Genomic DNA, 11,112 nt, shown 5'->3' with positions numbered 1-11,112 from the left:
TTTCTCCTCGCCGATTCCGCGGGAAGGGCCCAGGGGCCTCACACTTCGAGTCGCGGGAGCTGCGGGTCTTACTGGGAGAGACGCTGCACGTGGAGCCCGCGCCCCTGCTGTTCTCAGCCGGCTCTGGAGCGCGGGTGGGGGCGACGGGGCCGATTCCGGAGCGGGTGAGTGCGGCCGCAGGGGAGGAAGGGAGCGCGGGCCCGCGCGGGCCGACCTCGTTCCGGGGCCTTTTCACCCACAGCGGCCCCCCCGCGGCCGCCTCTGTGTTTTGTTTCCGCTGGTCCCCGGCGCTGTGACTCCCATTTCCGTTCGTGGAGACTTGAGGGAGCCGGGTGGGGAGGGGCGGGTGAGGCAGTGCGGGGAGCGGAGGGGAGGGGCGCGCGGCGCGGGGCCCTGGGAAGCCGCGCGCCCCCGGGCCCCGGGCTGCCTGTGTCACCTTTCGCTGCTCCCTTCCCTTGCTCTCTGCTCTTCGCCTGTACGCCGGCCGCGGCGGTCACCAGTCGCCGCGGTCGGGATGAGATGTGACGCCCCCGGAATTTCAGAGGAAGGTGCAAAACCAGTCTCCTCGCCAACTCTGCGTTGCGCTCTCACTTCACATCCAGTTATCTTTCTAGAACTGCCCCGTGGTTGCATCGAAGCCATTTATTAATATATATGGTGCCAATAGGGGTTTATTTTAGAACGAGGAAATAAGAGAAGGGGAAAACGGTGGGTTAATGTAGCTTGCCAACATTGTTAGTATTTTGTGTGCTGAAAGATAAGCCGTTTGTGCGTGTTTGCAGTGTATTTAGGGATCCTAGTTTGATTAACAGCAAGGAGAACAGTGCCTAACATTGCCTTTTAAGATGATGAGTAGTGATTTAGAAATAGTGTCCACTTCATAGTTTTCCAGTAGCAGAAATTCCAGTCTGACTCGTAGGAGGAGCAAAGATACAGAAAGTTTCCCCGGAGCTAAGAGCTGGGCAGTGATAACATTCCTAGGTACTGTGCTGTCTTAGGAAGAAATTGGTCAGCTCTTTAGGAGCAACTTTAGGGAAATAACCTGTCTCGGGGTTTTGATCAGGTTTTCAAGCCTTTTTTTTTTTTTTTAAGACTTATTCTGACAATAGGTGGACATAAGGCAGTTTTACCTGAATTGCATATATGCATGTCATGAGGGATATATAGTGTTGAAATAACAAATTAAGGAGGTAGATGTTAAATTGAGGTGAGTTAAACTGAGACCGTGGGGAGGCTGAATACTAAAGTAAAACTGTTGAGTTAAATCTCTCTCCCAGCTTTTATTTATAAAACTTCAAATCTACATTTCTGGAAAACTAGCCTTTCTAGGAATTTTTAGTTAATTTGTATGCGTTTTGTGAAGTGTTCTGAACCCCGGGTTAGATTTAATCTAGGAGAGACTAGGGCATCAGGGGTAGCCCTTAGGTGAAGAGGCTCCTTGTAATGTTCTGTTCTCCATTTTCTTAGGTATTGACATAGAATTCTGGAAAATTGGTTCCAGAAAAAGAGCTAAGACCCACTCAAGCACTGGAATCTAAGATTTGGATAATTTCCCAAACCTCTCCACTGCTTCTCTAAACTAGATTTGGAATGAGAGAGAAAGAGATCAGTTCAGAGACCATGAGTAACGTGATTTTTTTCCAAAATGTAAGGCTCATTTTTTGCTTTATTTGGCACTTTGTGGGCAACTAATATATAACTTTTTTGGAAGATCACAGGATAAATCTTTTAAACAACTCCCTGTTTTAGTGCTTATATTAAGTCCAGCTATGATTATCCCTGCTGAGAAGCCTGTAAGGCTATTTCTCAGCTTCTGGTTACTTCCTCATTTCTATTTTTCCATAGTTCCCAGAAATTTCACTTGTTTTCTGATTTTTCTTTTTTTTTTAATTGGCTATGGAGGGGCGCGCCTGGCTGGCTCAGTCAGTAGAGCATGCGACTTTTGATCTGAGGGTCATGAGTTCAAGCCCCAGGTTGGGCGTGGAACCTACTTAATTAAAAAATAATAATAATAAATAGGTAAGTAATGGAGGTTAAGAGTGGATGATGAGTGTAAGCCCTGAAAATAAAACATAAGTGATTTTTTTTAAAAAGATTTATTTATTATTTTAGAGACAGCGGGGATGCGGGGGTCAGGCAGAGGGAGAGAGAGAATCCACAGACTCTACGCTGAGCTAGAGCCCACTGTAGGGCTCCATCCCAGAACCCTGAGATCATGACCTGAGGCAAAAACCAACAGTCGGCTGCCCAACCAACTGAGCCACCCAGATTCCCCATAAGTAATCTTTTTAAGTGTTCTGCTATAAACCTTATTCTGTTTCTCCCTTTTTCTTATGATTGTGTGTGTATACATTATTTTCTTATTTCTAGCTGCTAATAAAGTTTCCTAGCATGTGCTGCTTTCTTACCATGGATACTCGTATTGGCTTCAGCTTCCAGCTATCACCAACAAAGCTGTCCTGAACATCCTACTATCAATCAACGTGAGAATGTCTGTAATGGTTATCTAAGGGCAGTATTGCTGGGTCATAACTACAGGCATACTTGAGCAAGTGCTGCTAGATTTTTTTCCCAAAATAGCTACATCTGTCTGTACCTCATTACTAGCAGCAGAGGATTTTTACATCCTCACATCCCCTACTAACTCTTCTGTAGTCAAATTTCTAATCTTTGCCATACATACCAGCACACACAGTATAGAGTTAAAATTCTTTGTTTTAAATTGGATTTTGGGGGATGATTTGAATTTGAGCATTTCTTCATATCCTTAGCTGTTTTGCTTACTTTCATGTGAATTTCCTTTTCCTTTGCTTTACTTTTCTAATTTGTCCTTTTTTGAGGTTGTTTTCAGTTTGTTGTCTAATATTCCAATTATTAGTCCCTTGTCAGTTTTGAATATTGGAAATATATTTTCCCACTCTGTAGCCTATCTATTGAACATAAATCTTTATTTTTATGTAATGAAATCCATCAGTTTTTTTGTCCTTGTAGTTTATATGTTTGGAATTTTATTTAAGAAATCCTTTTCTGGGGCGCCTGGGTGGCTCAGTCATTAAGTATCTGCCTTCCGCTCAGGGCGTGATCCCGGGGTCCTGGGATCGAGCCCCGCGTCGGGCTCCCTGATCTGCTGGGAATCCTGCTTCTTCCTCTCCCACTCCCCCTGCTTGTGTTTCCTCTTTTGCTGGCTGTCTCTCTCTCTCTCTGTCAAATAAATAAATAAAATCTTAAAAAAAAAAATCCTTTTCTATCCTTAGACTGCAAAAAATCTCCATTTTTTTCTATTAGCTTTATAGTTTTACCTCTCATGCTTAAGCCTTGAAGGCATCTGGAGCCAATTTTATGTGATGTGTAATAGTACTTACAGTTTTTTTTTCAACACATATTAATGGAGTTCCAACTAAGGGTGAGATTCCATTCCAAGTACTTTGTATACATCTATAAATAAATATTCTTAAGTTATCCTATAAGGTAGGTCCCTACTGGTTATCAGTTGTTTTGCTGTAGTGCTCAGTATGAATTCCACGATTTAATACAAAGCATCAGTTACGGGATAGGCTTTACTGGGGAAAGGGAAGACTTAATTAGTCCAAAGTCAACAAGAAGAGTCCTTAATTCTTTCATCATCCAAAACAAAAGTCTGCCCGGACCTAGGCAGTCTGCTGGGAGTGCATGTTGTGTATACGTGTGGAGAACCCCATCCCATTACTGTTTCTCCTTTTTATAGGGCAACCTTGATAATGTGGGGAAAGTCAGACTCCTCTGTACCAGATAGTCTAGATTTAGGTGCCAGCTTTTCAGAGACTAAGTTGTCAGAAAACCAGCTCCTCAGCTACTGGAGATGGTGGGACCTAAGGAGAGTTAGAGCTCTTCTAAAGTGGGAAAGAAGATAGTTTTCTAGTACTACTGTGTGACAAATTACTGTACATTTAGTGGCTTAAATATATCATCAGTTAATTATATAAAATTCTGGAAATCAAGTCTGAAATGGATCTTTCTGGGCTAAAATCAGATCAGAACTGTGTTTTTTTTGGAGGTTCTAGGGGAGAATTTCTTTCGTTTTTCAGCTTCTAGAGGCTGCCCGTGTTCTTGGCGTGTGGCTCCTTCCCTCCATCTTCAAAGCCAGTTGAGTCTGTCTAGCTTTGAATCACTCTGGATCTCTTCAGATTGCCTCTTCCGTTTCTAAGGACTCTTGTGATTTTGTCGGGTCCAACTAGATAATGCTGGATAATCTCTATTTTAAGATTGGCTGATAAGTAACCCTAATTTCCCTCTGCCATGTAACTTCATGTATTCACAAGTTTTGGGTTATTGTGCCTTCCAGAGACTTTGGTCCCTTGAGAAATTGAGACCTGGCAAAAACCCCCTCCTATTTCAGGAAGCTGGCAAAGTCCCTGATCTAGACAAACCAATTAAGTTCCTAAAGTCACTCTTGGACAATTTGGGTCTTTGTGCTTTGGTGATAATAGAATGGAGGAAGAAAGATAATGAGTGCAGAAATTAATGGTCACACTGGCTATTGTATTGATTGAGAATGGACTGTAGAGGGGACGAGGGCACAGAAATAGGAAAACCTGTTGGCAGAGGTTGTGGCAGTATTCCAGGTTAGAGATGGTGGTTCTTGCACTAGTGTATGTTTGCAATATAGAGCCTATCTTTGAACAAACCATGGTTCAGCCTCACCTAGAATGATGTGTAGTTAGGTGCACACCTAACCGAGGTGTGACATGGAGCGACATGCAGCCAAGCCTCACTAGCCTCTGGATAGTTTTCATGTGAGGGTGGACTCAAAATAAGATTGTTCTGTTGTAAAGATTATAAAGCATTTAAATGCTTGTGCCTGGTGCTCAGTAAATAGTGATTATTATTATTAGGAATGGATATCGGAAGTCTTAATTTTGTCAGATCTTGTAAGTGGGAGTCTCCTTTACAAATAATAGAATACCAAGTATAAGTCAAAGAGTCACAACCTGTAACTTAACAGCATTAATACCTCAGAAATAAATGGCCACAAAGAAATACCAATATACACAGCTATTTTTTGCATTACTTAGCATTTTTTAAATTATAATGATTTTGTATCAGTGGTAGTTTAAAGCAGCAGGTAATTTTACATGAGAGAATCGAAAACTGAAATTAGTGGTTTAAAATATATAAACCACATCTAAAAAATCAAAATTCTAATGTGTAATCAGGACAATAATACACATATCGATAATGATTCGTTACTTTATTTTGCTGTTTTAAAATATCGTACTGGCCTTTATGAGATGTAACTTGTAACACAAATACTAGCTCTGGTTAACTTTATGTCACTATCATTACAATGCTTTGCAGTAAATTTTGCTACTAAAGTACAGCTTTTAGCTGAAAAACTATAATTCATCTCCATGTTAATTTTTAGGGTGCAGGTTTGAATCCATTATTAAGACTGAGTTGCTGTAATAGAATTGACGTACTTTTCACTTGATTTTGAAGTAACTTGCGTTAATATATTGACTCAGAGTTAGGGCCAAAAAATATCCCAGTAAATACAATGAAATGATGAAAAAGTCATGTTAAGTTAATATAAACATTGTGGATTTCCTCTTATATGTGAAGATTACTTCATCCTCTTCTGCTTACCGTCTGCTTTTATTTGAATTGGATTTCTGCTTTTTGTATAGCATTTCTGTTTACGCAGATAATTTCAAAAGGTCTTAAGTTTTAACTCTTGCAGGACTGAGTTTTTGAAATACTCCAACCATGACTAAAAGAGAAGCAGAGGAGCTGATAGAAATTGAGATTGATGGGACAGAGAAACCAGAGTGCACAGAAGAAAGGTTGGTTTTTCCTGCATTTACCACTTTTTATAATTATTAGCATAGCTACTTAAAATTAGGAATCAAGCCATAGTTTTGGGGAGACCTTTTTTTTTTGTCAACTGACCGCAGCATTTTGGGAGATTAATGTATTACTTTTTTACCTTTGACTTAAATTGCTTTGCAGCTGGGAGGGAAAGACAGTTTTAAACTAAAGGTAGTAAAAAATGTAGATGATAATGATGAAACAATTGTTTGTGATAGTCCTTTTCCGTAGGGCACGGTTTGATTCTTCTTCCTTTCTTCAGTGCAGGTTACTTTTATTTCAGAAAGAGTCTAATTCACAACCCGAAATAATAAATATCTATAAGTAACTGCTATAAACTAGTAACTGTCAGGCATATATGAATTAGTGAGAGAGTAACTTGCTCTTTCAGAGGCCACATTGTATTTGAGGAGGCATGCAGGTATATGGATGATTACGTGCACAGTACTAAGTATATAGTGCAGTGGAAGGTGTTCGTTTTTGGAATAGTAATGGAATATTACTCCATTAAAGAGGTAGAGCAGTGGTAATGAGTTCAGAATCCAGGGACACAGTCTGGATAAAAATAGAGATTTGAGAGTCAAGAAGAAGCTTGAGGAAGATGATGGCTAATGGTCCCTACATTTCTCTATAAAGGGGATGAGATAATATGTTGAAAGTGGAAGGAACTAAAGAGTAGTAGAGGACTTCCGTGGAATAAATGCAGGTATAGAACAACTCTGTGTTGAATGGACGAAATCACTAAGGTTGACAGAGATGCTGAGTGTTGAGAGTCAAGCTGAGATTTAAAACCTTAAATTTTTAATAGAGCTTTTCAACATGTTTGAGAATGCTATTTGCTTCTCTCAGTTATCTGGTACATATATATATATGCATACATGTGTGTTTATACATACATATGTGGATATATTTATTTTTATGTGTACACATACAAATGGCCCACATACCCTAAAGTGTTTTTACTGTTTGGCCCTTTACAGAAAATCTTTGCAGATGTCTCATGTCAGAAATTGTTAGTTACTGTGCTAACCTGGGGAGTGGCCGTAAAGGAGCAGTTGCTGCTCTGAAGCTGTAGTACATAGTTGTTCTGCAGGAGTTTAGGTCCAGTGATTTGAGATTATCCAGTTTTTCCAGAGAAATTCAGAGATTTGCATGATGTTTCCCAAGGTTTAAATGGCAGCAGCAAAATATTTAAACATTTTTTAAATGTTGAGCTCACATAAAATAGGTCTTTACAAATCTATCTTAAGTGACATTTCTTTTAAAGAATGATTGTTACAGAAAAAGAAAATTATAGCCTATTGTGCGATCGCTAAAGAATTTGGTAGAAATACTTAGCCAAAAGACCCAGTTAATTTACCTTAACAAAAATAATAGTAATAATAGTTTACTATCATTTAAAAATAATCTTTGTTTTTAATCATGAGTGGTCTACTATAAACTTTTAAAGTATTAGGAGAAATTGAGGCTGTGCACATTTATTGAATATCATGCATATATCACATTATACTTGGAATTTGTGTGAAAATGGAAGTTGACAAAATTTTAAATACATGATGCTGTCTTTGACAACTACAAATGAGAATTAAATCATATTAAAGGTAAACATGCTGTGAAACTTAATTGAATTCCAGATTACCGATTTAGCATATATTATTTGATGTCTATTTTCTCTTCGACTCCATATAAGGATTTGAAAAAAGTATGTAAAATTATTTGCCAAAGATTTAACCCTCAAGGCACTTAAGATTTCACAGAATTCAAAGTAGGAAATAACAATATAGAAGAGCTTCAGGGTTTTAAAGCAGGATGTATTTTTTTTAATGTGGAATTATACTGATTATAACTAGTAGTTCTCAGATTGAATTAAATGGAAAGTATTTTATATAACTTATATTTTCATGCCTTATATACATTTATTTATGTTGGGAAAGGAAATTGACTAGTAGAGATGACATACAAATTTTGAGGGGACTTTTTTATTTTCCATTCTGGCCCTAAAATTTTTCAAAATAAGTTGAAATGTAATATTTATATTTCCCTGTAAATGTTGTATATGCAGTATTTATATGTGTGTATATACACTTAATGTGTGTGTATATGTGTGTATATACATATATCTAAGAAGATATATTTGCAAGGGTGCTTTAAATTTCATGCTAGCATTTCTCTGCAATTTAGTATTCAGTTTGGCAACACTAGTTGGTGATATGCCTACCACTAGGAATAGTGTCTATGCAGAAATGAGTTTCAAAAACCAGACTTTAATATCCAGGGTAGAAATAATTGTTAACCATTATATCCTTTAACATTTAGCATTGTAGAACAAACCTACACCCCAGCTGAATGTGTAAGCCAGGCTATAGACATCAATGAGCCAATAGGCAATTTAAAGAAACTACTAGAACCAAGACTACAGTGTTCTTTGGATGCCCATGAAATTTGCCTGCAAGATATCCAGGTAATTTTTTTTTCTTTTGAGATTTATATTTCAGCATTTAAGTCTGCATTAGAATTTTTTATTTAAGATTTTATTTTATTTATTTATTTTTAAAGATTTTATTTATTTATTTGACATAGAGTCAGCCAGCGAGAGAGGGAACACAAGCAGGGGGAGTGGGAGAGGAAGAAGCAGGCTCCCAGTGGAGGAGCCTGATGCGGGGCTCAATCCCAGAACGCTGGGATCACACCCTGAGTAGAAGGCAGACGCTTAACGACTGCGCTACCCAGGCACCCCTAAGATTTTATTTTTAAGTAATCTCTACACCTAACGTGGGGCTCGAACTTACAACCCCTAGGGCAAGTCACATGCTCTACCAACTGAGCCAGCCAGGCCCCCAGAAATATTTTTTTGTTAGCCTTTTATCTCTATAGCTATAGTTTTTACAATTAAATTTGACCTGTATTACAAAATTTAAACATTTAAAAATAAAAGTTCTACCAGCAAAATTCCCTCCATTTAAAATTGTATCTAAAAGATTGAGTACTAGTGGCAGCTGGGTGGCTCAGTGGGTTGAGCGTCCGACTCTGGGTCTCAGCTCAGGTCTTGCTCTCAGGGTCACAAGTTCCAGCCCTGCATCAGGCTCCATGCTGAGTGTGTAGCCTACTTAGAAAAAAAAATCTTGAGTACTAAATCAAACACTTGCTTTTTACTTTCACAAATATGAAATGAGTTTAAATAAATGTGAATCAGAGCCTAAACTTTTAAGTAGTGAGAAGCACATTGACCTTGGAACCTGAAGTATGTCCTCCTCACACTTTGTTTCTAACGAGCTTTTAGCTTCTTTGTGCATCAGTTTTCTCATCTTTAAAAAGAGAAAATTTGACTAAGTGATTTTTACATTCCCTTCCATTTTTATTTGCTCCAGCAGTAAATTTTGGATAAGCACTTAAACACCAGTGTATATATTTCTTGGAGTTTATTGCAAAAGGATTTTATCTGTGGTAGTATTTTAATAATATATTATGTTTATAGTATATTCATAGTCATGTTTTATGGTATTCTTTCAAGAAAGGTAGTATTTTCATGTATAAAAACTAGTAGCTTAGATAGAATTGCTCAAAGAGTTTCTCTAGACCGTCCTTGAACATATGAGTAAGTACTAGAGTTTTATGCTGTTTTTAATCCTAATTAATACAGATACATATTGTGTCTTCTTTTGTATTGTTTGGTTTGTCTTATTCTTTACTTCTCCCCTTTGCCTGCCTTGTGATATACCTGTTCCATATGCTACAGGATTTTTCACTTAGTTCTTTAAAGATGCAAATCATCAAATATCTTAATATTTTTAAATAAGATTTTGAAGTAGAATAAGTTGTAATGTTTTAATAAAATTTGTGCCTTTCAGTTGCCACTCAGCCGTACTTTTATCTTTTCCTTTCAGTAAGTCTAGTAAATTTTGGGGGGAGAGGGGAGGCGAGGATGTTATTCTTCTAGAATTAGAGAATGTATGTGGGTCTAATATTATTATAATTTTAGGATTTGAAGTTTTTCTTCTCTCAGGGAGAGAAGAAATAGCACAGTCTTTTTGGAAGGTCATCTGGTATTGTGTCTATTAATATTAAATGTGAAATACCTAGTACTTAATCTCAACAAAAATTGTTCTTATAGAAATCCTCACCCAGGTGAGCAAAGTTGTAAATCTGAGATGTTCATTGAATGGTTGTGCAGAAACTGAAAATAACTCAAATGTTCCAAAAACATGGAATTCAGAGAAATGATTTGTAGATTGGTATCTAAGGCAGCCATGACAAATTGGTGAACTGGAGCTGTAGGGGCAGTTTACCTTGAATGAAAAAATATTTGCAGAACACTGCTACATTATCTCATTTGATATTCACATTAGTCTTTGAAATCAGCATATTCTTAATTACATTCTGCAGATGTAGAAACTGAGATTTAAAGAAGTTAAGTAATTTGCCCAATGCATAGCTACAAAGAGGTACATTCAAATTTGAACCCAGGCCTGTGTGACTCCGAAACTCTTTAATTGTTTGAGGCAGACTTTTAAGAAAGTCAACTCAGCATCACTGGGCTTCACCTGATTTTCTCATGTGTAAAGTGAAGGGATATCTGGACTTGATCTCTTACTTGCCTTTCAGCTCTAACATTTGTTGCTTTTCTTAGCATTCCTGATCTACCCAAAATGACAGTATTACTTGGGAAGTACGCAGTGCATCTAAGTTCTCAGCAAATACTAGTTGAATACTTATTGGATCACAGAATTCCAAGCTAGCCTAGGATCTAAAACATTTTGCAGTCCTCCCTGTCTCCCTTCCTCTCCTCAAAAAGAATGTGAGATTAGCAACTTCTCTTCTTTGCGTCAATTAACCACATGCACTTGGAGTCAGAATGCTTGCTGCTTGTGGTGATGCTTTTGTATTTTCAGATGAATGCTGACTTGAAAGCCGATGGAAAGTAACGGGGTTGTACTAATTTGAGTATGTGAACTAGCTGGTATATTCAGGACCACCTGAGAGTTCACTTGAATCCCATATCACAAGATTTCAGGTTTTATATGACATTTTCAATATTAGAAAATGTGTTTGTACCATGAGTACAGTATTGACTAAAATCTTAGGAATGGGGGGGGGAAGCTTTGTACCTCCAGCTGCAGGAAATGCAGACAGATACATACATTACTCAAGATAATTGCAATATAAGTCTATTTTTAAAATAGTGACAGACAGTGTCTGAAAGTCAGGATTACTTTTTGTCATCAGGTTGCCATTGTGTGAAATGCATTCACTGTAAGGGAGATGTGGAGG

General features: G+C 38.0%; 1 protein-coding gene across 5 annotated transcripts in view; it reads left to right on the top strand.

Annotated features, from left to right (window-relative positions):
- The window catches only part of GABPA (GA binding protein transcription factor subunit alpha), a 32,477-nt gene that overhangs the window by 480 nt on the left and 20,885 nt on the right, over positions 1–11,112 (top strand). For 2 of the 5 annotated variants that reach the window (XM_002920061.4, XM_019800520.2), the window contains exons 1-3: positions 27–164; positions 5,717–5,819; positions 8,161–8,305. In XM_002920061.4, the coding sequence (XP_002920107.1) occupies positions 5,743–5,819; positions 8,161–8,305 (222 nt within the window). In that variant the 5' untranslated portion in view covers positions 27–164; positions 5,717–5,742. Of the gene's footprint in view, positions 1–26; positions 165–411; positions 549–1,467; positions 1,648–5,716; positions 5,820–8,160; positions 8,306–11,112 lie in introns of those variants that run through there. The other 3 variants (XM_019800519.2, XM_034656586.1, XM_011225996.3) reach the window with 3 other exon arrangements.

This window comes from Ailuropoda melanoleuca, chromosome 1, assembly GCF_002007445.2.
Source record: "Ailuropoda melanoleuca isolate Jingjing chromosome 1, ASM200744v2, whole genome shotgun sequence".
NCBI lineage: Eukaryota > Metazoa > Chordata > Mammalia > Carnivora > Ursidae > Ailuropoda > Ailuropoda melanoleuca.
This window is presented reverse-complemented; position numbering and strand designations above follow the sequence as displayed.